This window comes from Arabidopsis thaliana (genome assembly GCF_000001735.4).
Source record: "Arabidopsis thaliana chromosome 1 sequence".
Taxonomy (NCBI): domain Eukaryota; kingdom Viridiplantae; phylum Streptophyta; class Magnoliopsida; order Brassicales; family Brassicaceae; genus Arabidopsis; species Arabidopsis thaliana.
In genome coordinates this window covers 23,263,037-23,290,805 of record NC_003070.9, presented here as the reverse complement: position 1 = coordinate 23,290,805, position 27,769 = coordinate 23,263,037, and the positions used below count along the sequence as shown (strand labels likewise).

At 34.8% G+C, this 27,769-nt stretch overlaps 5 protein-coding genes, 1 long non-coding RNA gene and 2 pseudogenes across 12 annotated transcripts; 7 read left to right on the top strand and 1 right to left on the bottom strand.

Moving 5' to 3' along the window:
• The first annotated feature begins 4,008 nt into the window (after positions 1–4,008).
• AT1G62870 (uncharacterized protein) lies at positions 4,009–6,894 on the top strand. The gene has a single exon (NM_104965.4). It carries the CDS (start codon positions 4,298–4,300, stop codon positions 6,584–6,586), a length of 2,289 nt encoding a protein of 762 aa, NP_176475.2. The 5' UTR covers positions 4,009–4,297; the 3' UTR covers positions 6,587–6,894.
• A 6,836-nt stretch (positions 6,895–13,730) lies between these two features.
• On the top strand, positions 13,731–16,319 carry AT1G62860 (annotated as a pseudogene). 3 transcript variants are annotated; one of them is made up of 3 exons: positions 13,731–14,656; positions 14,790–15,917; positions 16,104–16,307. The 3 variants fall into 3 exon arrangements; another variant differs by having other exon boundaries at positions 13,732–15,917; positions 16,104–16,319; another variant differs by having other exon boundaries at positions 13,732–16,319.
• Positions 16,320–16,465: 146 nt separating this feature from the next.
• On the top strand, positions 16,466–19,103 carry AT1G62850 (Class I peptide chain release factor). Of its 3 annotated transcripts, NM_001084292.1 has the most exons (8): positions 16,504–16,898; positions 17,242–17,301; positions 17,383–17,465; positions 17,676–17,740; positions 17,819–17,852; positions 17,943–18,013; positions 18,105–18,224; positions 18,488–19,056. In NM_001084292.1, exons 1-7 carry the CDS (start codon positions 16,595–16,597, stop codon positions 18,196–18,198), a joined length of 711 nt encoding a protein of 236 aa, NP_001077761.1. In that variant the 5' UTR covers positions 16,504–16,594; the 3' UTR covers positions 18,199–18,224; positions 18,488–19,056. The 3 variants fall into 3 exon arrangements, with proteins under 3 accessions (NP_001077760.1, NP_001077761.1, NP_001322473.1); NM_001084291.2 differs by having other exon boundaries at positions 16,466–16,898; positions 18,105–19,103; NM_001334053.1 differs by lacking the exons at positions 18,105–18,224; positions 18,488–19,056 and having other exon boundaries at positions 17,943–18,039.
• Positions 18,228–19,390, bottom strand: AT1G62840 (ankyrin repeat/KH domain protein (DUF1442)). Its single transcript, NM_104962.2, has 2 exons — positions 19,266–19,390; positions 18,228–19,013 (listed from the first exon to the last, which is right to left on the bottom strand). The coding sequence occupies exons 1-2, from the start codon at positions 19,323–19,325 to the stop codon at positions 18,399–18,401; spliced, it is 675 nt and encodes a 224-aa protein (NP_176472.1). The 5' UTR covers positions 19,326–19,390; the 3' UTR covers positions 18,228–18,398.
• On the top strand, positions 19,010–19,255 carry AT1G08577. The gene has a single exon (NR_139456.1). It is a non-coding gene; the product is annotated as an other RNA (long non-coding RNA).
• A 2,781-nt stretch (positions 19,391–22,171) lies between the features above and the next one.
• On the top strand, positions 22,172–22,965 carry AT1G62835 (annotated as a pseudogene). The gene has a single exon.
• Positions 22,966–23,584: 619 nt separating this feature from the next.
• Positions 23,585–26,320, top strand: LDL1 (LSD1-like 1). The gene has a single exon (NM_104961.4). The coding sequence runs from the start codon at positions 23,634–23,636 to the stop codon at positions 26,166–26,168; it is 2,535 nt and encodes an 844-aa protein (NP_176471.1). The 5' UTR covers positions 23,585–23,633; the 3' UTR covers positions 26,169–26,320.
• Positions 26,321–26,406: 86 nt separating this feature from the next.
• On the top strand, positions 26,407–27,592 carry AT1G62820 (Calcium-binding EF-hand family protein). The gene has a single exon (NM_104960.4). The coding sequence runs from the start codon at positions 26,538–26,540 to the stop codon at positions 26,982–26,984; it is 447 nt and encodes a 148-aa protein (NP_176470.1). The 5' UTR covers positions 26,407–26,537; the 3' UTR covers positions 26,985–27,592.
• Positions 27,593–27,769: the final 177 nt, after the last annotated feature.

Sequence of the window (27,769 nt, the reverse complement as noted above, 5' to 3'; positions counted from 1 at the left end):
TGGAGTGGTTGGCATAGAGAATTCCTAATACAAGCTTGTAAATGAAGCAAATTAATTGTCATCTTAGTATTTTATTCTGATATAGTTATCTTTCTATGTTTTAAATAGTTTTCTTATTTATTTTTTATTTTTTTTACAATCAAAACTTTCTCTCTAAAATACACGTATGCCGACATACATAAAAACACAACCATCTATTTAAACAAAAAAGTAAATTACAATGCTATATTTCACTTAACAAGGGCTAGTTTAGTTTCAATGGGTCATAAACTTATGATGTTAAGAACTTTTAAGCATGTAATCTAATGATGTATTCAAATCTAAACTAATCTGAAATTCATTTTTAAATAGTTGGTTTCAAACTGTACATATAGTATTACTAAGAAAAATACAGACTTTATGTTATATTTTGTTACTAATTTTGCTAAATCCAACTTACCTTCAAGAGAGCTAGTCACGTAAACTTATGAAATCATTGGGTTACTATAATACCAGTAGTAGTAAGTAGTATTTACTATTTAGTAACCATAGACCATAGTTTTGTTAAAGTGGGAATAATTTATGGGGAAAAAACGTTTTTTTTTTGTATACAAATGTAACTACCCATGCCTTTGATGTGACTTTTGTAAGGACAAAATCATGCGAGTTACGAGAGTCAAATTTAGTTAGTGTTTCTTGTCTACTTTTACTCCTCTCTTCAATTATTAAATTTTGTGTAATCCTTCTTTGTTTGTTTGTTAGCTAATCCTTGGTTTCTTACGAAAACTTTCGCTATTAAAAAGTTTGATGGCACAAAATGAGTTGGTACGTGCTGCGGGGTAATTGGAGAAAAGAATATGACTTCTCTCACGTGAGACAAAGCTTGACTTTTGTTTTGTTTATATTTATATATTAGTCGAATGACTTTTCATATGAATGTTAAATTGTAAGAAAAAACATAGAGCTTAAGTTTTGTTGGGGTTTTTCTACTTTTGGAGTACTTGATATCGATAGGTGTCGATAATATCGTAATTTGAGTCTCTTTGATGTTGTTGTAAACACTTCCTCCACAATATAATTTAAAATCACCAAAAATGTAATATTTAGAATACTATTCTTTTCAAAATATTAGTTAAATAACTTAGAATTCAAATAACCGTTTATAAATATTATCTTATTATTATTATTATCAATAACAGTATCTTTTTTTAGTTGAATAAAATAATTAGTCCAAATTATTGAGTTGAATGTTTTAAGACAATCTAAATAACTCTTACCAGATAACCTCCGGATGCTTGCGGGTGATATGTTACAACTTATACCACAAAGGATAATTCTCAAATTAAGGACCATTCATCTTTTCATATTTGGGTTGGTCTATTTAACATAATACAATTTTTCCATTTTCTTACAAAATTATTGTATAATCATAAGTACATTATACGATCGTACTCAAGAAGGTGGGAGACAGTTGTGACGTGTGGCTGTTCTGACATTAACACATTGACCAATTAAATCTAGACTCCTACTAATCTCCACTTGTATACTTTAACTATTGTTATATCTGTAATTATTATTTTTTCTTTTTTTACATTCCTACCATCTGCTATATTTTTTATACAGAGGATAAACAAATTTAAATTTTAAGTTTTACTATTTTTAAAAAATTGAATAAGTTAAATATCCATAAACCAATCTATAAAATATATATATATGTGCAGTCTAAATTTTAAATTTGTGGGTCTACAAAAATTTAGTATATAGAGATGGTCTTGTAGAATAGAGTGATGATCTCCATTGAAAATCCTATTCAAAATTCCCAGAATAATAAATTGTGAAAAAGATAAAGATATATGACCCAAACATTCTTTCATTTTGTAACCCTACGTGATATTTTTAGTTTTTTTTTTAGATCTTATGAAAGCATTTGATTTCTGTTTTTTTTTAGAGACTGACATTTGATTAAGATAGCTCAATCTCATTGCGTTAATAATCAAAGATAAAGGGATATCCACAGATAGATACGTTAAATATTGGATATTGACCTGATTTTCATGGATCTGATAACAATATTGCAAATAAAAAGTGAATATCTAAATCTATATGTTTTTGCACATCGCATTTTGGTAATCCGTAAACGTTTTTTATGTAAATATAAATGGAAAGGACACTATATTCTTTTCCAAAAGAATTTATGATAAGTAATGGAGTATCAATTACGTAATTTGCATAATTATTTTCTAAATTCCACAGCTACTTTATGATAAGTAATGTATCATAACTATATATTGTATAATTTGTAGAGTAAATAGGTAATCTAAGTAAATAACTTAACAAAAAATGGTATAAGTAAAAAGAACAACTAAAGAAAAACATGAGATGAGTGTTGTAACAACCATAAGACTCATGAATACCACACAAGACAGTTAAGAAAAGAGAGTATATGTCGTTGTAAAAAAGGGATAGGGTAAAAGTCAACTATTTCAGTAGAAAAAGTAAGAAATTTAAAGAGAATTTACTAAAATATCAAAATAACACATCTACGACAAACAATGCAATTCCATAATGCTAATAGATTAAACAACTCAGATTAAACATATGTAGTGTCCAAAACAAACATTACGGAAAAAAACGTTGGTTTATTATGTTATATTTATCCATTTTTGTTGTCAACAACATTTGTCAATTATATTAAAGAAAAAAATGTTCACGAATTCTAAAAATTACAAAAATTGTCACTATTTGTCACTGATACAAAAACTCAGGATGACAATCAGGAAATTTTGTTTTCATTCTTACAAGAAATATGATAATAGTGGTTTGAAACATATTGATTTTTGTATTGAATTTTTTTTTATCAGGAATAAAATACTAGCAATAATATTACTCGTAGTAAACTTTCAAAAAAAAATTATAATTTTTCTTGAGAAAAAATAGTTTATTTTCCAGTTAATAGTTTTTTCAAAAAAAATGAAAGTAGAGTTTCTATTATACTATGTAACATGCATTATACTACTTCAAGTAGAAACAAATTGTAATGGTGAGTAAATGTCTTTATTACTGAACCAATTATATTCAAAAATATTTTTTTTGTCACAGTCAATAAATATATTTTTTACTGGATTCTGAAAATAATAAATAAGTATTTACTAAAGAATGTCCTTTTGGTCAACAACTCTCTCTCACACACACAGAGAGACACAGTCCCTAAAGAAACAAATTAAATTCCTAGGTTGCCCTTTTATGCCCACATTCTGAATATATCCCACATAGACAACAAGACACAAATGGAAACCCCACTCATCATTTTTTTGTATTTTTCCTTCTTTTACAATCATAATTATACCCAAAAAAAAAGTAAAAACATTAAATTAATAAAAAACATGTCTTTCACTCACTCATTTACTAACACTTTCACACAATTATCTACTTTTAAAAGAATCATTTAATGATTTAGTACTAAATTTGTGAGCTGCTTTGCTTATGTCATTGAATGATTTACCCTGTTAATAGTATTTATATTGGTGGGTTAGTTCATAACACGAATCATATACCAAATTTGATTACGTGGAATAGTTGATACTATACAATAGTAGATCAATATTTTATAATCATATAAATTAGAAAAAGAGGAAACAGACGAAGACCTCTTCCACACAAGAACCCAACAATTCACTCAAAAAAAACAGAAAAATATGAAAACAAGACACATCCAAAAATATTTTTTTAAAAAAAACTGAAAAAGTGATATTTATTTTTATTAAAAAGGTATAAAACCAATAATATATAGTATTAAAAATACCTTTATGGAGAGCGTGAGAATCACGTGCCAATGAGAGTGAAGTGAGAGACTAAAACAACCAATGCTTTGTTTCCGTTCTCGTACGACGTGGGACTCTGGTCTCACCTTGTTCCTATCAAACGTTTCATTCAATGTTACAAACACGCGCTTACCTTATGCGCGTGAGATTCACTTTTGTCTCCCTTATTTTCTTCTCCTTCCTCTCTCTGTCTCTCTCTACTGTCTCTTTCTTTCTTCTTCTTCTCCTTTTTGAAATTTCTCAGTCTCTTAAAAAATAGAATCGAAAGAAACTATCAGTGTGATAGCAGAGCAGAGAGGAACAAAGTTTTTTTTTTTTTTCAGAGGTGAAGCAAAAACAGAGACAAAGTTTATTTATTTCTATTTCTGTTCTCTGTTATGAGGAACCGCCGGAGTTATCTCCGACCGCCGGCGAAATTTTCTCTTCAATTTCATCAAAATCCACTAGTCTCAGCTTAATTTCGTTCAGGGTTGTTGTTTAAGTTTTTTGACTTTACAATGGCGACGACGACAAACGCAACAACAACGGCGACACAACAGCAAACGCAAACGCAATCACCAACGCAACAACCGTCGGCGGAAGAATTAGCGACAAAGGCGTTACAAAAGCGTTACGAAGGATTAATGATGGTAAGAACAAAAGCAGTTAAAGGCAAAGGCGCGTGGTATTGGAGTCACCTTGAACCAATCTTACTACACAACACCGACACTGGTTTCCCTAAAGCCGTTAAACTCCGATGTTCTTTATGCGACGCCGTTTTCTCAGCTTCTAATCCTTCCCGAACTGCTTCTGAGCATCTTAAACGTGGAACTTGTCCAAATTTCAACTCTTTACCTAAACCCATCTCCACAATCTCTCCTTCTCCTCCTCCTCCTCCGTCTTCTTCTCACCGGAAACGTAATTCCTCCGCCGTGGAAGCTCTGAATCATCATCATCATCATCCTCATCATCATCATCAAGGGTCTTATAATGTGACGCCTCTTAGTGTCGTTGATCCCTCGAGATTCTGTGGGCAGTTTCCGGTTACACAGCAGCCGCATTTGATGCTTTCCGGTGGAAAAGACGATTTGGGTCCATTAGCTATGCTTGAAGATAGTGTGAAGAAGCTCAAGAGTCCTAAAACTTCTCAGACGCGGAATCTAACTAAAGCTCAGATAGATTCTGCGTTAGATTCTCTCTCTGATTGGGTTTTTGAATCTTGTGGCTCTGTTTCTTTATCTGGTCTCGAGCATCCAAAGTTGAGAGCTTTTTTGACGCAAGTTGGTTTACCGATCATCTCAAGGAGAGATTTTGTCACCGGAAGATTGGATTTGAAGTATGAAGATTCGAGAGCAGAGGCTGAATCGAGAATCCACGACGCAATGTTCTTTCAGATTGCTTCTGATGGATGGAAATTCGACAGCTCCGGCGAGAATTTGGTGAATTTGATTGTGAATTTGCCTAATGGGACGAGTTTGTATAGACGAGCTGTGTTTGTGAACGGAGCTGTGCCGTCTAATTACGCAGAGGAGGTTTTGTGGGAGACGGTGAGGGGTATTTGTGGTAATTCACCTCAGAGGTGTGTTGGGATTGTTTCAGATAGGTTTATGAGTAAGGCATTGAGGAATCTTGAGAGCCAGCATCAATGGATGGTGAATCTCTCTTGTCAGTTTCAAGGTTTCAACAGTTTGATTCGAGATTTTGTAAAAGAGCTTCCTTTGTTTAAATCCGTCTCTCAAAGCTGCTCGAGGCTCGTTAATTTCGTGAACAGCACGGCACAGATCCGAAACGCGGTTTGTAAGTATCAGTTGCAAGAGCAAGGAGAGACTAGGATGCTGCATTTGCCTTTGGATAGTTCTTTGTTTGAGCCATTGTATAATCTCCTTGAGGATGTGCTTAGTTTCGCTAGAGCGATTCAGCTGGTGATGCATGATGATGTGTGTAAGGCTGTTCTAATGGAGGATCATATGGCTAGAGAGGTTGGTGAAATGGTTGGAGATGTCGGGTTTTGGAACGAGGTAGAGGCGGTTTATTTGTTGTTGAAGCTTGTTAAAGAAATGGCTCGGAGAATAGAGGAAGAGAGGCCTTTGGTAGGGCAATGTTTACCGCTATGGGATGAGCTAAGGTCCAAGATAAAAGATTGGTATGCAAAGTTCAATGTTGTTGAAGAGAGGCAAGTAGAGAAGATCGTTGAGAGAAGATTCAAGAAGAGTTATCACCCAGCTTGGGCTGCGGCGTTTATACTTGATCCGCTTTACTTGATAAAAGACAGTAGCGGAAAATATCTTCCTCCATTCAAATGCTTGTCCCCGGAGCAAGAGAAAGATGTTGATAAGTTAATAACAAGGCTTGTGTCTAGAGACGAGGCACATATCGCGATGATGGAGCTGATGAAATGGAGAACAGAAGGGCTTGATCCGGTTTACGCAAGGGCGGTTCAAATGAAGGAGAGAGATCCTGTTTCGGGGAAAATGAGGATAGCTAATCCACAAAGTAGTAGACTTGTTTGGGAAACTTATCTTAGTGAGTTCAGGTCATTGGGGAGAGTTGCAGTTAGGCTTATTTTTCTCCATGCAACTTCTTGTGGTTTCAAATGCAATTCCTCTGTTTTGAGATGGGTAAATTCGAATGGAAGATCACGCGCAGCCGTGGATCGAGCTCAAAAGTTGATCTTTATATCCGCTAACTCGAAATTCGAAAGGAGAGACTTCTCCAACGAGGAAGAGAGAGATGCGGAGCTGCTCGCTATGGCGAATGGCGAAGATGATGTGCTAAACGATGTTCTCATCGATACATCCTCAGTGTGACTTGTTAATTTTTACCAAATTTAGTTTTTCACTAGAACTTGGCCATTTTGTAGGATTGCTTGAATTCATTTTTTTTGTTGTTAACTTTTTTTTTTACTACCCTTAATTCAATTTGTACTTGGCTCCTTTAGGAGGTGAGAAAGAGAGCCATATCATTGTATTTCTTTTAGTCTATTTTGATCATAATTTTAGGCAATTTTTCCGTGTCTTTTTTCGAACTTAAGCAATGATCTTGAGACTGATTTTGAAATTCTTGCATACAAGCGACTCTTGTAAAGTTCTTGTCTATATCATATTACCATTAGAAGTTTCATGTTTCTGCACACATTTGGTTTGCGTAGCAATGAAATCTAATGTGAATCGACCTCTCGTCGTGATCATCATCAATCTATTGGTTCAAAAGGTCCAAGGTTGTAGTTAAGAACATTAATGGCATCAACAGAAGATTCAACGACAGCTTCATTCATCTTCTGTATTGTACATTGTAATGATCTCTTTTGTTCTGTTGTTCTTTTGTTCTTTTTTCATTAACGTTAATATTCTTAATCATGACTCAAAACAATGTCTTTTCCATTTCAAGAAATTGACTTAATAAAACATTTTATTTTTGAACATTTTTCACGTTCTTGCTTCATCATAACATGTTAGTCTCTATTGATGTCGACGACGAAAGATGTAGACCTTTTTGTCACCTAAGAACTGAACCGGGTTTTCGGGTTCACTTCAACTATGATTACGATTATCTATCTATCTAACTTATCAATCTATCGAGTAGTTTCTTTAAAATCTTTTCTCAAAAAATGTGGATCCCCCACTAGGAAAGCAAATTTAGTGGGAGGTTCTTGCATCAAAATCATAGCTTTTTGATGTTATATTGAAGAAGCTTTGAAAGTGAAACTATCAAAGTGGAAGAAGAACAATCTTAAAACTTTAAACACAAAATCCAAAACCCGGTCTTGTTGTTTCTCTTGAGGATTACACAAATTTTGATTTGATTTTCATGGATAAATCCCCAAGATTCGATTCTTGTAGATTTTGTAACATTAGGTGTCTTTTTGAGTGTTTACCCCATGATTTGTACTGTGAATGGTAAAAAAAAAAAAGGTGAAATCTTTCGTCCTTTTTGCCCAAACTCATGATTTGTACTATGTGTTTTTTTTTTGGTGACAAAAATCAAATCTTTTTGGTGCAAACCCATGATTTTACATTCTTGTAAATAATATGGTAGTAAAAGAAACAAAAAAAAGGTCAAGAACTACTATTCAAAAAAGGTTTTAGTTGTTGTATATCTTTTGATATGCAAATCTAACCTCCATAATTTCATCATAGCTTTATCAAATAGTACTGAACTTTGAAATTTTGGTGGTAAATATATCATAAATAATAGACAGACTGGAGAGCTAAAAGTGAAATTACACAAATTAAGTAACAACATAACCACCAACAAATAAAATAAATAAATCAAGTTTTAATAAAGTACTCTCTCTTTCTTTGGTGTGACAAACTGAGAATGCCTTGTCATCAACCATTTTCTTATACACATATATGTATCTACATTATAATATGATAATAATATGTATCATCAACTTGAAAGTGTTGAAAATAATTATTATTGAGATTTGAGTGCAGGAAAATTGGTTTGCTTTTAAAATTATCAATCAAGGAATCATTTTTTACTTACCAAAAGGAGGGGTAAAAACACCAAAAAGTATATATCAATAAATATACCCCACAAACAGCATATTATAATGACAAAGAATACACTTTATTTTTGTTTTGATAACTTTATACTTGATTGGTATTAGATTCATCTTACCCACCTCCATTAATCTCAAGAAACTTCAAAACTTATACTACATACAAAAAAAGTTTGCCTAAAAAGTAAATTAGCTCATGTTTTATACAAATACATTAATATTTTTTTCTTAAATATCATCAATTTAAAAGAATAAAAAAATGTAATACCATTGAAATTAATACCAATTGCATTATGACTGAAGCCAAAACCTTTTAATGACTTATTCCATTCCAATTTCGAACCCAAAATATAAAGTACTGGTTTAGTGAATAAAAAGAGCACCAGCATTTCATTTTTTTTTTTTGATTTGAACTCTCATTTTTCTAATTTTGAAATCCTGATATTTGGAAACTGTTTCGACGAAAAAAAAAAATCGATCACAAATAATTATTAAAAAATAAAAGTAACCCAAGAACAAAAGCACAAAAGAAATTCTAGTTTCTAATCAAAATTTTATGTGAAAGGTATGATATATTTTTCTTTGTATTTTCACTTTTATCCTTCAAAGTAAATAAATATACTCTTAGATAGTTATTTTTTTTTTACTATTTTACATTATTTTTTAAAATATCTTCTTGGAGAATATGTAACTTTGAAAGAGGAGAAAATAAACATTACATATTTTGTTTTGCTTTATATAAAACAAATTTGAAAATGTAGGTTTTTTAAATCATAGTATATAGTACTCAATCAAAAATCCTGCTATGAAAATTAAAACATCATAGTATATATATATTGTACCCAATAGTCCAATACCAATCTGGCTGTATAAACAAAAGTCAAATCGAAGATATAAAAAAAAAACCTAATTACTCTCTAAAGCTCTCTCTCTCAAACCAGCCGCCAATAATATTTTCCGATCTGAGATCGGTAGCCGGTGGCTCCTCCAGCACCGGTGTCGGTCTCCTCTTTGCTTTATGTCTAGCCTTTCTCTGTTAGTAGTTTGTAATGGTGATGGTGTCTCTGTTGTAGTTTGTTTTGGCCCTTCGATTGGAGTGTCGTGGGTTTGTTTCGGATTGTGAATTTGTGGTCTCTTCGGTTGCGGTTTTGAGGGCTAGATCGACGGCGTGGTTCTTGTGAAGATGATGATGCCGGATCTGTTTGATCCACAGGTTTGTTTCGTCTAATAATCTGTTATCTTTGCTTTTCTCGACCTAGATCTAGAGCTGCTCTGGTGCTTTTTATCGTCTCTATGCCGCCGTGTTGGTTTGGCTTCGTCCAGACTTTGTTTTTCCGGTGGCCATGTTTCCTCCTGTTTCAACCATCGGTCCTTATCTTGCTTGTGTCCTGTCTTTTGGGCTTCTTTGTTTTGCCTGAAGTTGTTGCTAGGGTCTTCAAGTTCTCCTCTTCTTGGTGGTTTTGTTGTGTTTGTTAACTGGTTCGATTTGATGGCACTCTCTTTCTCGAGGCGGGTTTTTTCGAGTGGTTAGGCTTCTGTCCTTGTCTTTGCTTTGCAGATCCGGTTGTGATCTGAAGCTTATTGAAGACTTTTATCTAGACGTAACATTGGCGCATCTTTTATCGTCGTCGTCGCATCCGGAAGTGTGGTTTGAGGTTCTTCTAGTGTCTTTGCTTGCCGGGTTCTAACGTCTTGGTTTCTTGGTTCCGAGAGGTTGGCTCTCATCTTGATAGGAAGAAGAATTTGTTATCGTTGGATTGGCAGAAGGCATCCTTGATAAATCTCGTTCATAGGATTATCTTAAGAAGAAGTGGATTTGTTGCTTTTGGACTAGCATCATTCCTCAAGGTTTATGTTAGCTTGCTAATGTTCTTAGATTTGGATTTCGAGCTTTCTTGATATCGACTTGAACTTTCTGCTTTGTATTTTTAGTGTATCTTGATTCCATTTTAGTTTTCGGAGAATTCACTGTTTCTTCCGGCTTATGACTTTGGGGACTTTTAGTTGTCTGCCGACTTAGTTTCCTTGGCGTTTGGTTTCATGTAAGGTTCCATCTCAAGTTCTAATAAAAATTTTAGTGACAAAAAAAAAAAAGTCCAATACCAATCTGAAAATTTTACTTTTTGTTCTTTAAATTATTTAAATTAATGCTTTTTGAATTTGTCTACAATTTTGTTGTCGAAAACATTGTCATTCTAGATTCAATTAATACATTTATGACATAAATCAGTATTTAACGAATCAAAACAATTTTTAGAAAATGCGTAGACGCCAAAACAAGAAGTGACCTCAAAAAAGTAGTTGGAATTATTGATTTGGTATTTTGGTGGTAAGACAGAATTTCCTGTCGGCAAATGCTGACTTCTCACCAAATCTTTCTCTCTCAAATTATTTGAATATTTTTAAAACATTTAAATTTATTTGATTATAGTGTAAAAAGTTGTCAAAAAGAGAAAATTATAATGATATGGTAGAGGACAATCTTTTTTTAATACACAAGAATCTCGTCCTCTCCCAATGCTTCCTCATCATTATACAAAATTACAAAAATTCCATTTTAAAGTAAAAAAAAAAAAAAAAAAAGTAGATTCGTTTTCCTTTCACATGTTTTTAATAAATTTAGGATCCAGACAATTATATTCATTTTTATATTGCCTATTAACTTATATCAGACAATTTTTCAACAGCTAATGAGATTATTGTATTATTACCTTTTAATTGTTTAAATTTGATATAAAGTATGTAGTAGAAAAATGAAAAACTAGTGGCTACCTATATAACCAATTTCATTACGTGATACAGTAAACTATACTTTAAGTTTGTTTCGCACTGCAAATTGCTTAATCATTGATTATCAGATTATATAATGGCATACTATATACAATTACATAAGTTTGATGTTTGTGCTAATGACTTTGACATGTGGCACGATTAGTCGATTAGTAGGGATCATTGCTCTCTCGTGTATAGTAATTTACATAGAGATTATACATTATCAACAATATTTGTTTATAAGAGAATTACCAACCATATATAATTTTCTTTAACTAAATTAACTCAAGTCAAAATAGTATAACAAATAAATAATGTAGGAAATGTCTCATTATTTATAGAAAACTACATAAAATCAAAAAATTACTAATGTAAATTACCCATTGATATGAAGAATCTAAAACGAGTACATGTGTTCTAATTTCTAAGGAGCAGCAGATCACAGCTTCCCACGTATAAAAAAAAACACTGTAGATAAAACGGCGTCGCAGAGCTGACAAGGTCTTTTTCTATCGTGTGGCACGTGCGGTCAGAAGACCTCTCTGAATGACTGCAAGATTCAAGAATCTGAAGTTTGAAGAACATAAATGTAAATATAATATTTGTAGGTAAATATTTCTTTTTTTCCCCTGAATTACCTGATAATTAATAGGTAACGTAAAGAATATAATTGTTCATGTAGAGAGATTAATTATGTCCCTTGTTTTTAAAATATTTGTTTAGGAGCTAGTGGTGATTTTTTTTTGATGATATTGCTACTACGAAGAAAATACAAAAAAGAAGTTACGTTGATGTGAATATAGTTATAATACAAAAAATTAGTAGAATATATCACACCATTGTTAATTTTTTTTATTTTTTTGGAATTTTAGAACTAAATAGTTTTCTTTCATGTGAATTTATTAATTATAGTAACTATGTAGCACATCCATGTAGCAAGCATTGGTTGTGAAGAGTTTTGAATTGTTCATTTCGATCTAAGAAGATATAATAACCAAAAAAATGATTATAGACTTGTAGTTATTATTAATGTTAAGAGGAATGTTTTCTAGCGATGCTACAAAGATAATATAAAAATTGGAGTTAATATCTATTTTTCCTATTTCATCTATTTTTAGCAGTATCTATATTTAGGCAGTTATTTGGTAAACAAATATAATATATATGTCGTATCTTAATATACAATCGGGTTTCTTATGAGCCTAATTGTTATTCCATGTTTAGTTATATAAGAGACAGAAATATAGAATATACTATGTGAAAAGATAGACCATTATTACTTACGGAGAGTTGATATGAACTGTATGATGATAACAACTAAAAAGAGATTGTGTCTATTTTGAATTATGACTTCGAGTAAAATTATAAATCTTGTTTTTCTTATGGAGCATGTGAAGGAATTATTTCCTATAGGTTTCCTTGTTTGTAGCAAATCATGAATCAACACTATAGGCTAAACAATACATATTTAAATTTTTTATTTTCATCTCATTAATCAAATAAAATAGGGTTAATCAATAATCACAATTCACAAACTTTCTTATTTATTTATTAAGAGCCACTTTTGATTTATTTTTATTTTGTTTTCACATACCAAAAAAAGTGCCATATTTTAGCTACTTAGTTCAATATAATTGTTTAAAATAATAAATAAATATGTGAAAATAGATTAATCTATATATATGTATATGTATGCATAATTGTATAAAACGTGTTGTGAAGTTTATGTTAAAGCTAAAAACATGGCTGAGAACTCTATTCCACAACTGATATTTTTATGACAAATCACATTCATCACTTCTAGTTTTACAAATATATGAATTAGAGTTAGCTTTAAAAAAAGAGTTACATGATTTTCTTTCTTCCAAAAGTAGCACAGTTCCTATAGTCATATATAGATTTCATGCGATAGCTCACAACAAGAAAAAATTCACACTAAAAATATGTATACTGTTTTCGTTACTAACCCGGACAAGAGGTATAGTAACAGTAGCAAATGTACTTAGATTATAGCCTTGTTACAACGGTTTCAAAAAGTAGAATGATCAAATTATTTTAGTTGCTAAACACAGTTTATTAGCTGATAAAGATTTTGTGTGTTCACTCTGATTGATGTCATTTTAAAGTTTTAAAAATTAGGTTCAGGTAGATAAGAACAATAACATAATTTGAGCTCTGATATTCTCTAACTATCTTATTTGGATCATATATCTAAGAATAACTCATCTGTATTTAGTTACTTAAAATTTTTGAACAATCTTCTGCAATTATGTTGTAGAAAGCTCACTTCCATCTTCATAAAAACACAAAGATCATTATCTATTGGTTCATTTGGTTTCGTTGCATATGACAATGCTTAAGAAATTAAAGTTTTGCTCTTCTCGTGTCTAATTTCTTCTGCCATATTTGGAGCTAAAACTTTGAACATATAATTCAAGAACTTAAAGTTCTGCCTTTGAGAAATTATCCATCATTAAGGATCTTTATTTTATTTGTTTTGTTACACAATGCTCTGTTAATTTTCTTTTGGCTAAATGTTAACAAAAAAGGTTCTAAACGAAATTTGAAGTTGAACCGGCCACTGTGCCAATCAAATTGAACCGGTCACTGTGCCAATCAAATTGAACCGGTCGTCGTTTACTCTTTTAAGGGTTTACACTTTACACAGACTTGTTAGCTCCTCCATTTGTTGTTGTTAGAGTTTAGAGACAACGAAAATCAGGCGAGTCGAAAATGTTGGCTAGGGTTTGCAGATCTGAATCATCTTCTGGTAATGCTGCTGCTGTTTCTGCGAGATTGTTCAGTACGAGATTAGTTCATCGCCGCGTCGCCAAGAAAACTAGTAAGGTTGAAAAGAGTATGCCTTCTCTGAGGAGCTTTTGAAGGAGAGAGTTTGAAATTGAGAAGTGGATCTCATTATATCAGAAGCTTAGATGATGCGATCGATTTGTTCGATGATATGGTTAGATCTCGTCCCTTGTACTCAGAAATTGATTTCTGTAAATTAATGGGTGTCATCGTCAGAATGAAACAACCCGATATTGCGATTTCTCTCTATCAGAAGATGGAATTGCGGAGGATTCCATTTGATATCTACAGCTTCAATATTCTGATGAAGTGTTTCTGCAGCTGTCATAAATTGTCCTTTGCTTTGTCTACATTTGGCAAGATCACCAAACTTGGTTTTCATCCCGATGTTGTTACGTTTAGCACCCTAATCCACGGGTTATGTCTGGAAGGTAGGATTTCTGAGGCCGTAGCTTTTTTTATTATATGGTTGAAACGGGATGTCCTGCAAATGTCGTAACGTTTACCACACTGATGAACGGTCTTTGCCGCGAGGGTCGAGTTCTCCAAGCGCTAGCTCTTGTTGATCGGATGGTAGAAGAAGGTCATCAACCTGACGCGGTTACTTACGGAACAATTGTCAATGGAATGTGTAAGTTGGGTGACACTGTCTCGGCTTTGAATATGCTTAGGAAGATGGATGAAAGCCAAATCAAAGCCAATGTTGTAATCTATTCTGCCATCGTTGATCGCCTTTGCAAGGACGGGAACCACATCAAGGCTCAAAATATTTTCACTGAAATGCATGAGAAAGGTATTTTTCCCAATGTTCTCACTTACAATTGTATGATAGACGGTTATTGTAGCTATGGTAAATGGAGTGATGCGGAGCAATTGCTGCGTGATATGATCGAAAGGAATATCGACCCTGATGTTGTTACTTTCAGCGCATTGATCAATGCATTTGTCAAAGAAGGAAAGGTCTCTGGGGCTGAAGAATTATACCGTGAGATGCTTCGAAGGAATATATTTCCTACCACAATCACGTATAGTTCAATGATCGATGGATTTTGCAAGCATAGCCGTCTAGAAGACGCAAAGCACATGTTTGATTTGATGGTTAGCAAGGGCTGCTCTCCGGATATAATTACTTTAAATACTCTCATAGATGGATGCTGTAGGGCGAAGAGGGTAGATGATGGAATGAAGCTTCTCCATGAGATGTCGAGAAGAGGATTAGTTCCTGATACCGTTTCTTACAGCATCTTATTCACGGGTTCTGTCAAGTGGGGAATGTTAATGTTGCTCAAGACCTTTTCCAGGAGATGATTTCTAATGGTGTGTCCCCTGATATCGTAACTTGTAACACTCTGCTGGCCGGTCTCTGCGAGAATGGGAAGTTAGAAAAGGCGTTGGAAATGTTTAAGGTTTTCCAGAAAAGTAAGATGGATCTTGATACTGCTACTTGTAACATCATCATCAATGGAATGTGCAAGGGTAATAAGGTGGACGAAGCATGGGATTTGTTCAATAGTCTCCCCGTCAATGGTGTGGAAACTGATGTCGTAACTTACAATATATTGATCGGCGTATTTGTCAAAGAAGGGAACTTTTTAAGGGCTGAAGATATTTACTTGGAAATGCTCTGTAAAGGTATAATTCCCAGTACTGTCACATATAACTCAATGGTAGATGGGTTCTGCAAACAGAACCGCCTAGAAGAGGCCAGACAGATGGTCGATTCGATGGTTAGTGAAGGCTGCTCCCCTGACGTAGTGACCTTTAGTACACTCATTAAAGGCTATTGTAAGGCAGGAAGGGTTGATGACGGATTAGAGCTTTTCAGCGAGATGTGTCAAAGGGGATTAGTTGCTGACACAATTACATACAACGCTTTGATTCATGGGTTTTGTAAAGTGGGTGATCTTAATGGCGCTCAAGATATATTCGAGGAGATGGTTTCTAGTGGTGTGTGTCCTGATACCATTACTTTCCGTAGTATGCTGGCTGGTCTATGTACTAAGGCGGAACTACAAAAGGGATTGACAATGTTGGAGGATTTGCAGAAAAGTGTGGTATGTCCTCTACTCACTTTTGTACTTTCGAGTTTTGGAGATGAATGTATATATATACAGAGCTTTGGCTGGAGAGCTTCTAGTGTAGCATCCGGAGAAGTTTGCAACTGAATGTCTAAGTCAAATTTAAGATAGAAAATTCTATCTTAACCCTCTCTAAATTGCTTGGTGTGTGTTGCTTTGCAGGATCATGAATTGGAGGATGATGAGTGAAAGAATTGGAAGATTCAATGCCATTTCCCTTTCGTAATTCCATTTCTATTACAATTGAAAATGAATGATTATGGTTCTAACTTGATTATTCATTCTGGATATTTATGTGTTCATGTAGTGGAAAAAGTTTCAATTTTCAAGCTCAGTTCTATCCTCAAAAAAGTATAGATTTCTGAGAGTTGTCCCGAGATACTCTGTACTTGCTATGATCACCACTGGTTAGGTTAGTTCTAACTTAATTGCGTTGATGCGAACCGGAAATTATGAACCGGAAAATCGCGTTTGAATTTTGACTGAACCGGATCGTTTTAAAGAGATAAACCAAGAAAATGTTACGGTTTTTTTACTAACCGTAAACCGGAAATTGGGAGCCACGCAAAATTAGGGTCGCCTTCTTCTTCTTCTTCTCTGACATCGTCATTTTGACATCGGAAGAATCTTCAGTGCCGAGAAAGATAAACAAAATGGCGGCAATCAGAACGATGACGAACATGATTCTACGCGAGTTCATCCATCATCCACTTCTCCTTCACTCTTCATCGAAATCGTGTCAATCTCTTTTACCATGTCTCCGTCTCACTCCCCTAATTTCTCCAATTCACTCTAATTCCCGGCTCGTATCCGTCCGATGTGCGGCATCGACCTCCGGTGGAAGCGGTGGTGATCGGAAAGTCTCTTCACGGTTGTCGCAGGTGCAACAGATGCTTCATGAAGCCGAAGAGAGAGCTAGTTCCGCTGGCAATGAGCCTACTCCTCAAATCACTCTAGGCAAGCTTTTTTTTTTTTGCTTTCATCCATTTGAAAAAAGAAACTGAGTTTAGTTTTAAGGAATAGGTTATGGAGAATTCTACTTTTTGATGTCTCTTGAACTTTCTATGAACTGAGTTTAAGTAGAGCCAATGATCATCTGTATACATGAATCTCAAATCAAATTCGTTAATCACTGTATAGTCTGTATTGTATACATGAATCTCAAATTCAATCACTTTATCTGATACAAAGCTCATTTCAGGAAGGGAAGGATTGAATTTTGTAGTAGATTGATGAATAACCTATATATTGACTTGGATGTGCTCATAGTTTCATGTGTATCTGTTTTTGGTATTTGCAGACAATGTTACACTTAACTTTGCTAGAAGTGGTGGTCCTGGAGGCCAGAATGTGAACAAATGTGTGACCTTGTTCTTGTGCCTTTACCTTACTTTTCATTGTAGTTTTTAGATGTTTCAATACTTATACTTTTCCCTTACAGTGAATACCAAAGTAGATATGCGCTTCAATGTTAAGAACGCGTATTGGCTGAGTGACAGGATCAGAGAGAAAATCTTACTGACGGTTTGTTTTTAAAACTCTATCATCCCTTTTCAAAACTATGAGTGTGAATTTTATCTATATCGTGTTCCATGGAGAGAACAGAGATAATATTGAAAATGCTGTTTGATATTTGACTCTTGATCTGGTTGGGGCCAAAATTTAGGATAATAGAGTATTTGGCTTTTTGTTTCTATGCGTTGTGTAGTTAGCTTTTTTGTTGTTTGTCAACAGGAGAAGAATCGGATCAACAAGGATGGTGAACTTGTGATATCTTCTACCAAAACCAGAACGCAGAAGTCAGTAACCTAATAGTCCTCTCTTTCATATTCCATTCTCAATAACTTCTCTATTTATGACAGTATGTTCCCTTGCAGAGGTAACATCGACGATGCACTTGAAAAACTACAGGTAATATATTGAATATCACGTCTTTTCGTCATGGTGTGTTTCATTCTATCTAAAACGGAGATGTTTTTGTTTAATCACATAACTGAACAGGCGATAATTGATGCGGCTTCATATGTTCCACCTCCACCATCAGAAGAACAAAAGAAGAAAATAGTAAAGCTGTGAGAACCAACCAAATCAAATCCTTTTCCATGATTCCATTGTTTTAACTCTGAATCCAAATCTTGACGCGGTGAATTCTTACATTTTCAGCGCTGCGAAAGCTGACAATAAACGACTTAAAAGCAAAAAAGTTCTGTCAGACAAGAAATCTGCGAGAAGAAGCCGCGGTAGTTACGATGATTAAACTTAAAACCATACAATGGAGTCCAGGTTGATTCTAAAGCTTTTAACTTAAAATGATTGTTATTTTCTTGGAATTTAATGTAACACAACAATCAAATCATCCAATAAAAATTTGCAGTATATTGGATTTTATGTACAAACCACTCTTATACAAATTATGAACAAAAAAAGTATCAAACATAACATTCCTCACTTTTTGTTTTACTTTCGAATAACATGTTCTTCTCCTGATCTTTGATCAAAATGCTTGATCCATTTTCTTTTGTTGCTGTTATTATCACTCTTCCCAGAGCTTCTTGCTGCGGCAACATGAGCGATTTCTAGACCACCAGAAACTGGAAGAGTCACTGTTCTCACAACATTCCGGTCACTAAATGCTTTTGTCCAACTGAAACACGAAGTGCTTCTTCGGTAACCGCTTCTGCAGACCACAACAGCTCCTCTGCTACCAAACACAGCGTTTCTCAAAACGTTTGCTGCGAAATCCTTCTGATCCCAGTCAACTACCAAGAAATCGATTCCTTGTAGCGTCTGCATCGTGTGCTCCAATTCCTCTCCTTCCTCGTTCATAATAATCGTCTCCGGCAAGTTTGAGCAAGATTGTTCTGCCATGGCTTGAAGATAAGCAGTTTGTGATCTTGCGTTTGGTACTATACAAATGTGTCTTCCGTTTGTGTGTCGACTCGCTATGTTTAAGCCAACGCTTATGGCTATAGTTTCTCCTTCTGACCATGTTTCCACAATCAAATTGGCGTTCCATCCTGCTGCCATCGCCGCCACTAGCTCCGCCGCTCCCGGCGTTCCAAGATTTTCACACTGCAAAAGTTGCCCAATTTTTTTTAAAAAAACGTTACAAATTGTTAAAAGAAAGGGCCAAGACGTGCAAAGATCTAAGGTTTATGTCTCAAAATCCCAAAGCATACGAAAAATTTATCACATCTAGATAATTGGGTTTTCGAGTAATGTGAAAAGGATCGAAAGAAGCTTTACTTCGTGAGAAAGTATGAAATCTTTTTTTCTTCTTTCGAAAAAACGTTACCAAAGTCAAAACAGAGGAGATGAACTTACCGATTTAACGGTGTCGATGTAAGCCTTTGATGCAGTTTCCGGTGACCAAATCAATTTCATCTTCTCTCTTCGTTTGTTTGTTTGTTTATTAACGTCTTCGTTGGGTCAGAGACAGAGTCTAGCGTAAAACCTCCAAACGATGTTTTTGCTTTTATAAACAACACATGAGAACATGAGAGAAAAGTCTTTGTGTTGATATTTTATTGGGAAAAAGTGTGTGCGCGTATCAGTCAAACATTGCCCCTTATACTTTTGGTTTATTTCGTTTTGGCACAAATGTTATGGAACTTAGTTAAGTACCACAAGTAAAAACTTATTCATGGTGATTTAGTGGCTGAATGGGTATTTCATTGTGATTTTAATTATGATTAGCCATTATTCTACAACACACCCCATTACCGTTTAATTTTGATTGAAAATACAGTGAGAAGACTCATGAAATGCTAAACCTTTTAACTTTTTCATGAATTATTCAACCACTAAACCACTATGAATTTGTTAACTATAAACACATTAAATGATAAAAACTTTGTATCATGTTTCGAAGATTGGTCCAAATTTTTCGGTTACCAAAATAAAAACCCATAAGTGTTTTTACATTTTTTATTAACCGGAGATCTTATAATAAAATTTAAATTAATTTCCACAATAATTCGTGAAATTGTTTGTTGATAGTTAATTAATATACCGCTTCATGGTTTTACATTTGAAAATATGATCAGCTATGTTTTATCAGTTAGAATATCCGTCAAAATTTTGCATTTCTGTATATTTGAAAAATAATTTTGCTATATATTATAAAAATGTCAAAAAATATAAATAGAATACCTAAAACATCATTAATCTACTAATACTATTTAACATTTCATGTTGTTCTTTTCGAAAACTCTATATGTTCAGCTAAAGTCTTTCCGGTATTCCATTATTTGATTTGTTCCGTTTATTTCACAAATCATTTAACATCCTAGACAAACTTGTGTTTCTTCTTTTAGGTTTTAACTAACAATCCATGATTCAATCTAAACTAATACTTGAAATTTTCAATTTATTTATCATGGAAAATAATAACTAAAACTCTTGAAGCAAAATAGATCTTGTATTTATGACTTGTAGTAAGTATTAAGTAACCCCCAAAATTTTGACATATAGTAGAAGATAATATAATGGGATTAAATCTGTAAAACATCATAAACTAAGGGGGTGCATTACTAATTTATCCAAAAGATGATTTATTCTCTGTTTCTTTTCTTGAAAGATAGGTTGCGTTGTTAGATCGTTGACATTAAACATTTTGTCCAGGAGAATCCGACGTGTTAGAGTTTTGGATTTGGATTATAACGAGATTAAACTACTTAATCTTTGATTAGTAGCCGGAACCGGCTTAAAAGTATTATATTTAACTAACAAACTCTTGAATTGTCCATTGCTTTGGTACAATAGATCACTAACTCTCCCTAATTGAATTGACTTGGTACTATGTATATTAGTATTTATGGAATATATTCCACGTACTAAGTAGGTTGTTGGTGATTATTCTTCATATTTTATATTTTGTTTTCTTAAAAAGCTTTTCTTATATGATTAGATGTTAGTTAGTTTAATTAAGTTAATGATATTTCCACCACCCACGTCCTTTGTTAAACCAAAATTAGAACGATTCTTCCGTTGATGGTTTTGGTCTTTTGGACATATTTTTGGATTTGGTCGGCAACTAGTTTTGGACATTTATTCGCTAAAGAATCAATAACGTTGATCGTATTCATACTCAACGTATAAAACATGTATATGCATTTACGTTTGATTATGAAAACAAATGGTCAAGTAATACTCAATTTCGAATATAACATCATACTAAATTACTAAAACGTCACATATATTTTTTTTACAATTGGTCGGTTTCATATTTTAACTAAAAAAACTCACATATGTTTTCAGTAATATGTCAGTTGAATATTTTAACAAAATTTTCGGTTCAAGATCTTACAAAACTAGGAATTTGAAAATCTGATAACACGTATAGAAGACATCTTACAAAAAGAAATATGAGAGACATATATCTATTATACGTGTACAAATCGTATGTAGGTATATACGTGCACATATATTACAAAGACACAAATATGAACTTTAAAAACAGCTGTTATACTTGGTCGTACATTGTTAATGTACAATATATTGCTTTCCCATTAGATGCATTTTGAGATATTAATGTTTTTTGTTAGGTGGATGTTTTCATTTTGATATTTTCTGATGTCGATACACGGTCATACACGATCCTTTTGATAGTTTCTTCAGATTTCTTATCGATCATATTCTTTTCCGATAAATTGCTGATGTGTTTTTTTCCTTTTCTACTTATACAAAATCACCTAGATTATCTAACACTTATCTTTTAAACAATTTCGACATCTTAATATTTTGCAAATCTAATTTTTCATAAGTTGGTCGTATGCGAATATGATATGCATATGGTAGACAAAGCATATGGTTATATGGTACGTTGCGAAAATAGCTACTGTTTTATGGAATACTTAGTTCAAAATATCAGCTACATTTTAACCCAAAAAAAGAAAGAAGCAAATGATAATTTGGCTGTTTTCGGCTATGCTTTTATTTTATCACATGCATAATTGAGATCATAATTTATACGTACATACTATATATACATTGATTGTGCCATTTCTAGTAATACCAAATGTATTTTTTGCCCACAAATCAATCTTAATAATGGGATTGGGGCACACAGAAGAATTCTTTTGTTCTTTCCATTTCGATAACGACCCTAGAGGTTTTGATCAAAAGAATATTAGGTTATGTTCCCCATTTTCTTTCCCACTTTCTCAAATTTGCTCTTCTGTTGGATAATGAAGGGTTTTTTGATTAAATTCACATTCCACACTACTACTGCTAGTGTTACTATTGCCCCAAATGAAATAGATTAATCTACTATCTTTTTGTATAAATATATTTCTATATGCTGATATATATCTTTAAAACATTGTAATGGTTTTTCTTCCTCCAAAACTTGAGAGAAATTACGGCCAAGAGTTTCAGAAAAAGTTTGGGCTCCTTTAATTTGGTTCAAAGGCTGCACACCTAAGCTTGCTTTCAACTTATGGGTCACAAATCTGGATAGGCTGCCAACAAAGTCCCGTCTAGCTTCTTGGGGTCTTGATGTCTCCACTACCTGCAGTTTGTGTTCCGGATCTTTCGAGACCAGGGATCATTTGTTTCTCCATTGTGCTTTCACTAGCATCATTTGGGATAAAATTATGATTAGGATTGGGCATCCTGCTCACTCTTTTAGCGACTGGAATTCCATTCTTCATTGGGCCCAGGTTCAGAGTATTGCCTCTCCTAAGACTCTGAGGCTTCTAATTATCCACTCTTTGGTTTACTTGGTTTGGAGGCAAAGGAACAATTTCATTCATAATCAGATCGATCTCTCTCCGACAGCTGTTTTCAAAGAGTTAGATCGTCTCATCATCAACACTATCACTGCCAGGAGACATCTGAAAAACTTCAGACATTTAATGGCGTTATGGCTTCACTAAGGGATTCGTTGCTTTTCCTTCTTCTGAGATCTTTTTATTGTGCTCTGTTTTTTCCTTTCTTTTTTTGGCAAAGCATAACTATTTATTAGGACTTACTCTTGTAACACCTAGCTTTCATTTTAATGATATTTACAAGTTTAGCAAAAAAAAACATATGAGTGCAAAAAGATAATTTTTGTATTTAGAGTTTTTTTCTTCTAACATGTCATTAAAACTATATATAAAAAAGGCTACAATGTCAATACACAAGATTCAGAAAAGAATGTTAAATACTACATTATATATGCCGTTGCACACAAACAAAAAACAAACAAAAACCTACATTATGCTTTATCTAGTAGTACCTAATGTATTTGTTCCCCATAATTCAATCTTAATTCCTAATGACGGAGTTATGGCACAAAGAAGAATTGTCTTGTTCTTTCCCTTTCGAAAACGACACTAGAGGTTTAAAAGAATCTTAGGTCATGTTCCCCCATTTACTCTTTTGGTTAGATGATAAATAGATTTTTTGTATAATAAGTTTTCATGACATAAAGATATAATCACTTATTTGTATAATGATTATGAAATTTCACTTGTATTGTTTAAGCGAAAACAAAGGATCAAAACTGATATTGTGCAATCTTTCAATGCAATAGTCCTAACAAATAACAAACCGAAGGGGTACTTTTCTAGATGGGTCTGGGCCAAGGCCCATACATTTCGGGTGCAGAGATCAAACGTTGCCGTATACCTTCCTTTTTTAGCTAAGAAAAGAAGGCTACACTTTGGTAGACTCGTCACTCACATCATCACACACAGAGCTAGAGCTATGTCAACAGAGACTAAAGAAACCCGACCCGAAACTAAACCCGAAGACCTGGGAACTCATACTACTGTGGATGTACCCGGTGAAGAACCTCTCGGAGAGCTTATCGCCGACGACGTGAACGAAGTCGTTTCTGATGCGTCGGCGACGGAGACAGACTTCTCACTCTCACCGAGCCAATCGGAGCAAAATATTGAAGAAGACGGCCAAAACTCACTCGATGACCAATCGCCATTAACGGAGCTTCAGCCTCTTCCTCTTCCTCCTCCTCTTCCAGTCGAAGCACGAATCTCAGAATCGCTCGGTGAAGAAGAATCTTCCGATCTGGTAACGGAGCAACAATCACAAAACCCTAATGCGGCGGAGCCTGGTCCTAGAGCAAGAAAAAGACGCCGTAGGAAACGTTTCTTCACTGAGATTAACGCAAACCCAGCTTTCTCAAGAAACCGCCGCACTAGCGTCGGCAAAGAGGTGGATTCAGAAGCGCTAATCGCAATGTCGGTAGGGTTTCCGGTTTATTCGCTCACGGAGGAAGAAATTGAAGCTAATGTGGTTTCGATCATCGGAGGTAAAGATCAAGCTAATTACATTGTTGTAAGGAATCACATTATTGCTCTGTGGCGATCTAATGTATCGAATTGGTTAACGCGAGATCATGCGCTTGAGTCTATACGTGCTGAACACAAAACCTTAGTTGATACTGCTTACAATTTCCTTCTTGAGCATGGTTATATTAACTTCGGGCTTGCTCCGGTTATTAAAGAGGCGAAATTGAGGTCGTTTGATGGCGTAGAGCCGCCAAATGTTGTTGTTGTAGGGGCGGGTTTAGCTGGTTTGGTTGCTGCTAGACAGTTGTTGTCAATGGGGTTTAGGGTTTTGGTTCTTGAAGGTAGAGATAGACCGGGTGGGCGGGTTAAGACACGGAAGATGAAAGGTGGTGATGGTGTTGAGGCAATGGCTGATGTTGGTGGAAGCGTTCTCACCGGAATTAATGGGAATCCGCTTGGGGTTTTGGCGAGGCAACTTGGTTTGCCTCTTCATAAGGTTAGAGATATTTGTCCTTTGTATCTTCCCAATGGAGAGCTTGCTGATGCTAGTGTTGATTCTAAGATTGAGGCATCGTTTAATAAGTTGTTGGATAGAGTTTGTAAGCTTAGACAGTCGATGATAGAGGAGAATAAATCAGTTGATGTGCCTTTGGGAGAAGCGCTTGAAACATTTCGATTGGTTTATGGGGTTGCTGAGGATCAGCAAGAGAGAATGCTCTTAGATTGGCATTTAGCAAACTTGGAATATGCAAATGCTACATTGTTGGGGAATCTGTCAATGGCGTATTGGGATCAAGATGATCCGTATGAGATGGGTGGTGATCATTGTTTTATCCCAGGTGGGAACGAAATATTTGTACATGCTTTAGCGGAAAATCTTCCAATTTTTTACGGGAGTACAGTTGAGAGCATCAGATATGGAAGCAACGGGGTTCTGGTTTACACAGGTAACAAAGAGTTCCACTGCGATATGGCTCTTTGCACGGTTCCATTAGGTGTTCTGAAGAAAGGTTCGATTGAGTTTTATCCCGAACTTCCTCATAAGAAGAAAGAAGCGATTCAGAGACTTGGATTCGGATTGTTGAACAAAGTGGCGATGTTGTTTCCGTGTAACTTCTGGGGCGAAGAGATTGATACTTTTGGGCGATTAACCGAAGATCCGTCCACCAGAGGAGAATTCTTCTTGTTCTACAGCTATTCTTCTGTTTCCGGTGGTCCATTACTTGTAGCACTTGTAGCTGGAGACGCTGCGGAAAGATTCGAGACATTGTCGCCTACTGATTCCGTTAAACGGGTCTTGCAGATACTACGCGGAATATATCACCCAAAAGGAATTGTTGTTCCTGATCCGGTTCAAGCCCTCTGTTCCAGATGGGGACAAGACAAGTTTTCATACGGTTCTTACTCATATGTTGCGGTCGGATCATCAGGAGATGATTACGATATTTTAGCCGAGAGTGTTGGTGATGGAAGAGTGTTCTTTGCAGGTGAAGCTACTAACAGACAATATCCAGCTACAATGCACGGAGCCTTCTTAAGTGGAATGAGAGAAGCAGCAAACATACTTAGAGTTGCTAGAAGAAGAGCGTCATCATCGGCTTTAAATCCTAACCAGATCTGCATCGACAAAGAAGAAGAGGTAGACGAAGAAGAAGACCGCTGTTTGGATCAGTTATTCGAGACACCCGATTTAACATTCGGGAATTTCTCAGTATTGTTTACTCCAAATTCGGATGAACCTGAATCCATGTCATTGTTGAGGGTTAGGATCCAAATGGAGAAACCCGAATCAGGTCTTTGGCTTTACGGTTTAGTGACAAGGAAGCAAGCTATTGAGCTTGGTGAAATGGATGGAGATGAGTTGAGAAATGAATACTTGCGTGAGAAGTTAGGACTTGTTCCTGTCGAAAGGAAGAGTCTTTCTCAAGAAGGGGAATCGATGATCTCTTCACTCAAAGCTGCAAGACTGAATCGACAGATCTTTGATTAGTAGTAAAATAGATTTAGATTAAAATTGTATTCAGCTGCGTCTACGTTGTAAATTGTTGTTCTAATCTTTTTTGTACTTAACGCAAAACATTTTGGAAAACAAAGCTTTGTTACTTATTTGACGTGAAGTGAAGTTTACTTTTCTTATTAAAATTGAATGATTAATCTTCACATGGGCTTAGGAAGCCCATATAATTGGACCATTGATCTTAAGCAAAAACGACGACGTATTATTGTTTCTCTGATTCTCTCTTTCTCTAAATTATCAAAAAAACGCTACACAGTCGTCGTCAAGAACAAAGACGATTCGATTGAATTCTCCATAAGAGGTCCGACCCGAATTCGAAAACCCGTAAGAACCGAATCGAAGATGAGCAAGGATGGTTTGAGCAACGACCAAGTCTCATCAATGAAGGAAGCATTCATGCTATTCGACACAGACGGCGACGGCAAAATCGCACCGTCGGAGCTCGGAATCTTAATGCGGTCACTCGGCGGCAATCCAACAGAATCACAACTCAAATCAATCATAACGACGGAGAATCTCTCGTCTCCGTTCGATTTCAATCGATTCCTAGATCTAATGGCGAAACATCTGAAAACAGAGCCGTTCGATCGCCAGCTTCGTGATGCGTTCAAAGTGCTTGACAAGGAAGGTACTGGATTCGTTGCTGTGGCAGATCTGAGACATATACTTACGAGTATCGGTGAGAAATTGCAGCCGAGTGAGTTTGATGAGTGGATCAAAGAGGTTGATGTTGGATCTGATGGTAAGATCCGGTATGAGGATTTTATTGCTAGAATGGTTGCTAAGTAAGATCTAAATCTGTGAAAATTTGAATTCTTTAGATTAGAACAAATCTTAGGATTTGTTCAGAAAGTGTTTAATTGTTAATGTAATTGGGAATTTGGTCATAATTAAGCTGTGTTATTTGAAAAGATGGTTCCTTTATGATATTGAATTCTGCAAATGTTGTATATGTTCGTTTGGTGCTTGAACTTGGTTCTTTATGTTCTGCATCAAATCGTTGCTCCTTTGAGGTTGGTTTCGAGTTTTCGTTCACGATATTAGCGTTTTGTTGGTTTCTTAGTTTGGTGGAACTTAGTATGATAGTTTTGTTGGTTAGGAACTTGGAATCTTTGGAATGGTATAAGTGATCTTGTGTTTGATCGTGAGCTTTGTTTGTTCAAATATCTTTGGAATGAATGGTCTAGTTATGTGTGTTGGGTGTTCGGGAAAAGATTATTTATTCTGATGTGCAGATCAATGAAACACAGTAAGTGTTTATTTCTTTTTCTTCTGTGTTGTTCTTCTTATTGGCACTGCTAAGGAACAAGTGTCTTGATTCTCTGGACATTATGTTGCAATGACTTTTGGTTAGAGTTCTTGTTGTGGTTGTTTTGTGGTTCGTGTCTAGCTCGCTTGGGTTTGTTTAGAAGGTGAACTTCCGATAGGAATAAGGAGGGGGTTTCTTTTTCATGTGTACTGTCGTCTAACAAGTTTAAATTAAATGATGCGTTTTATCAACTGTGTTGATCACTTAATAGCGTAAGGGTTTATTTGCGCGATTCAGTACAACTGGTTATTTTGAAATTGCAAAT

What these genes read in the sequence shown, in the direction of transcription:
- AT1G62850 (NM_001084291.2), top strand. Translation starts at nt 16,595, where the DNA reads ATGGCGGCAATCAGAACGATGACGAACATGATTCTACGCGAGTTCATC. An exon ending in AGGCCAGAATGTGAACAAAT is followed by an intron (nt 17,302 to 17,382) that starts GTGTGACCTTGT and finishes TTTCCCTTACAG; the next exon opens with TGAATACCAAAGTAGATATG. An exon ending in GAGAGAAAATCTTACTGACG is followed by an intron (nt 17,466 to 17,675) that starts GTTTGTTTTTAA and finishes GTTTGTCAACAG; the next exon opens with GAGAAGAATCGGATCAACAA.
- LDL1 (NM_104961.4), top strand. Translation starts at nt 23,634, where the DNA reads ATGTCAACAGAGACTAAAGAAACCCGACCCGAAACTAAACCCGAAGAC.
- AT1G62870 (NM_104965.4), top strand. Translation starts at nt 4,298, where the DNA reads ATGGCGACGACGACAAACGCAACAACAACGGCGACACAACAGCAAACG.
- AT1G62820 (NM_104960.4), top strand. Translation starts at nt 26,538, where the DNA reads ATGAGCAAGGATGGTTTGAGCAACGACCAAGTCTCATCAATGAAGGAA.
- AT1G62840 (NM_104962.2), bottom strand. Translation starts at nt 19,325, where the DNA reads ATGAAATTGATTTGGTCACCGGAAACTGCATCAAAGGCTTACATCGAC. An exon ending in ACATCGACACCGTTAAATCG is followed by an intron (nt 19,014 to 19,265) that starts GTAAGTTCATCT and finishes CAACTTTTGCAG; the next exon opens with TGTGAAAATCTTGGAACGCC.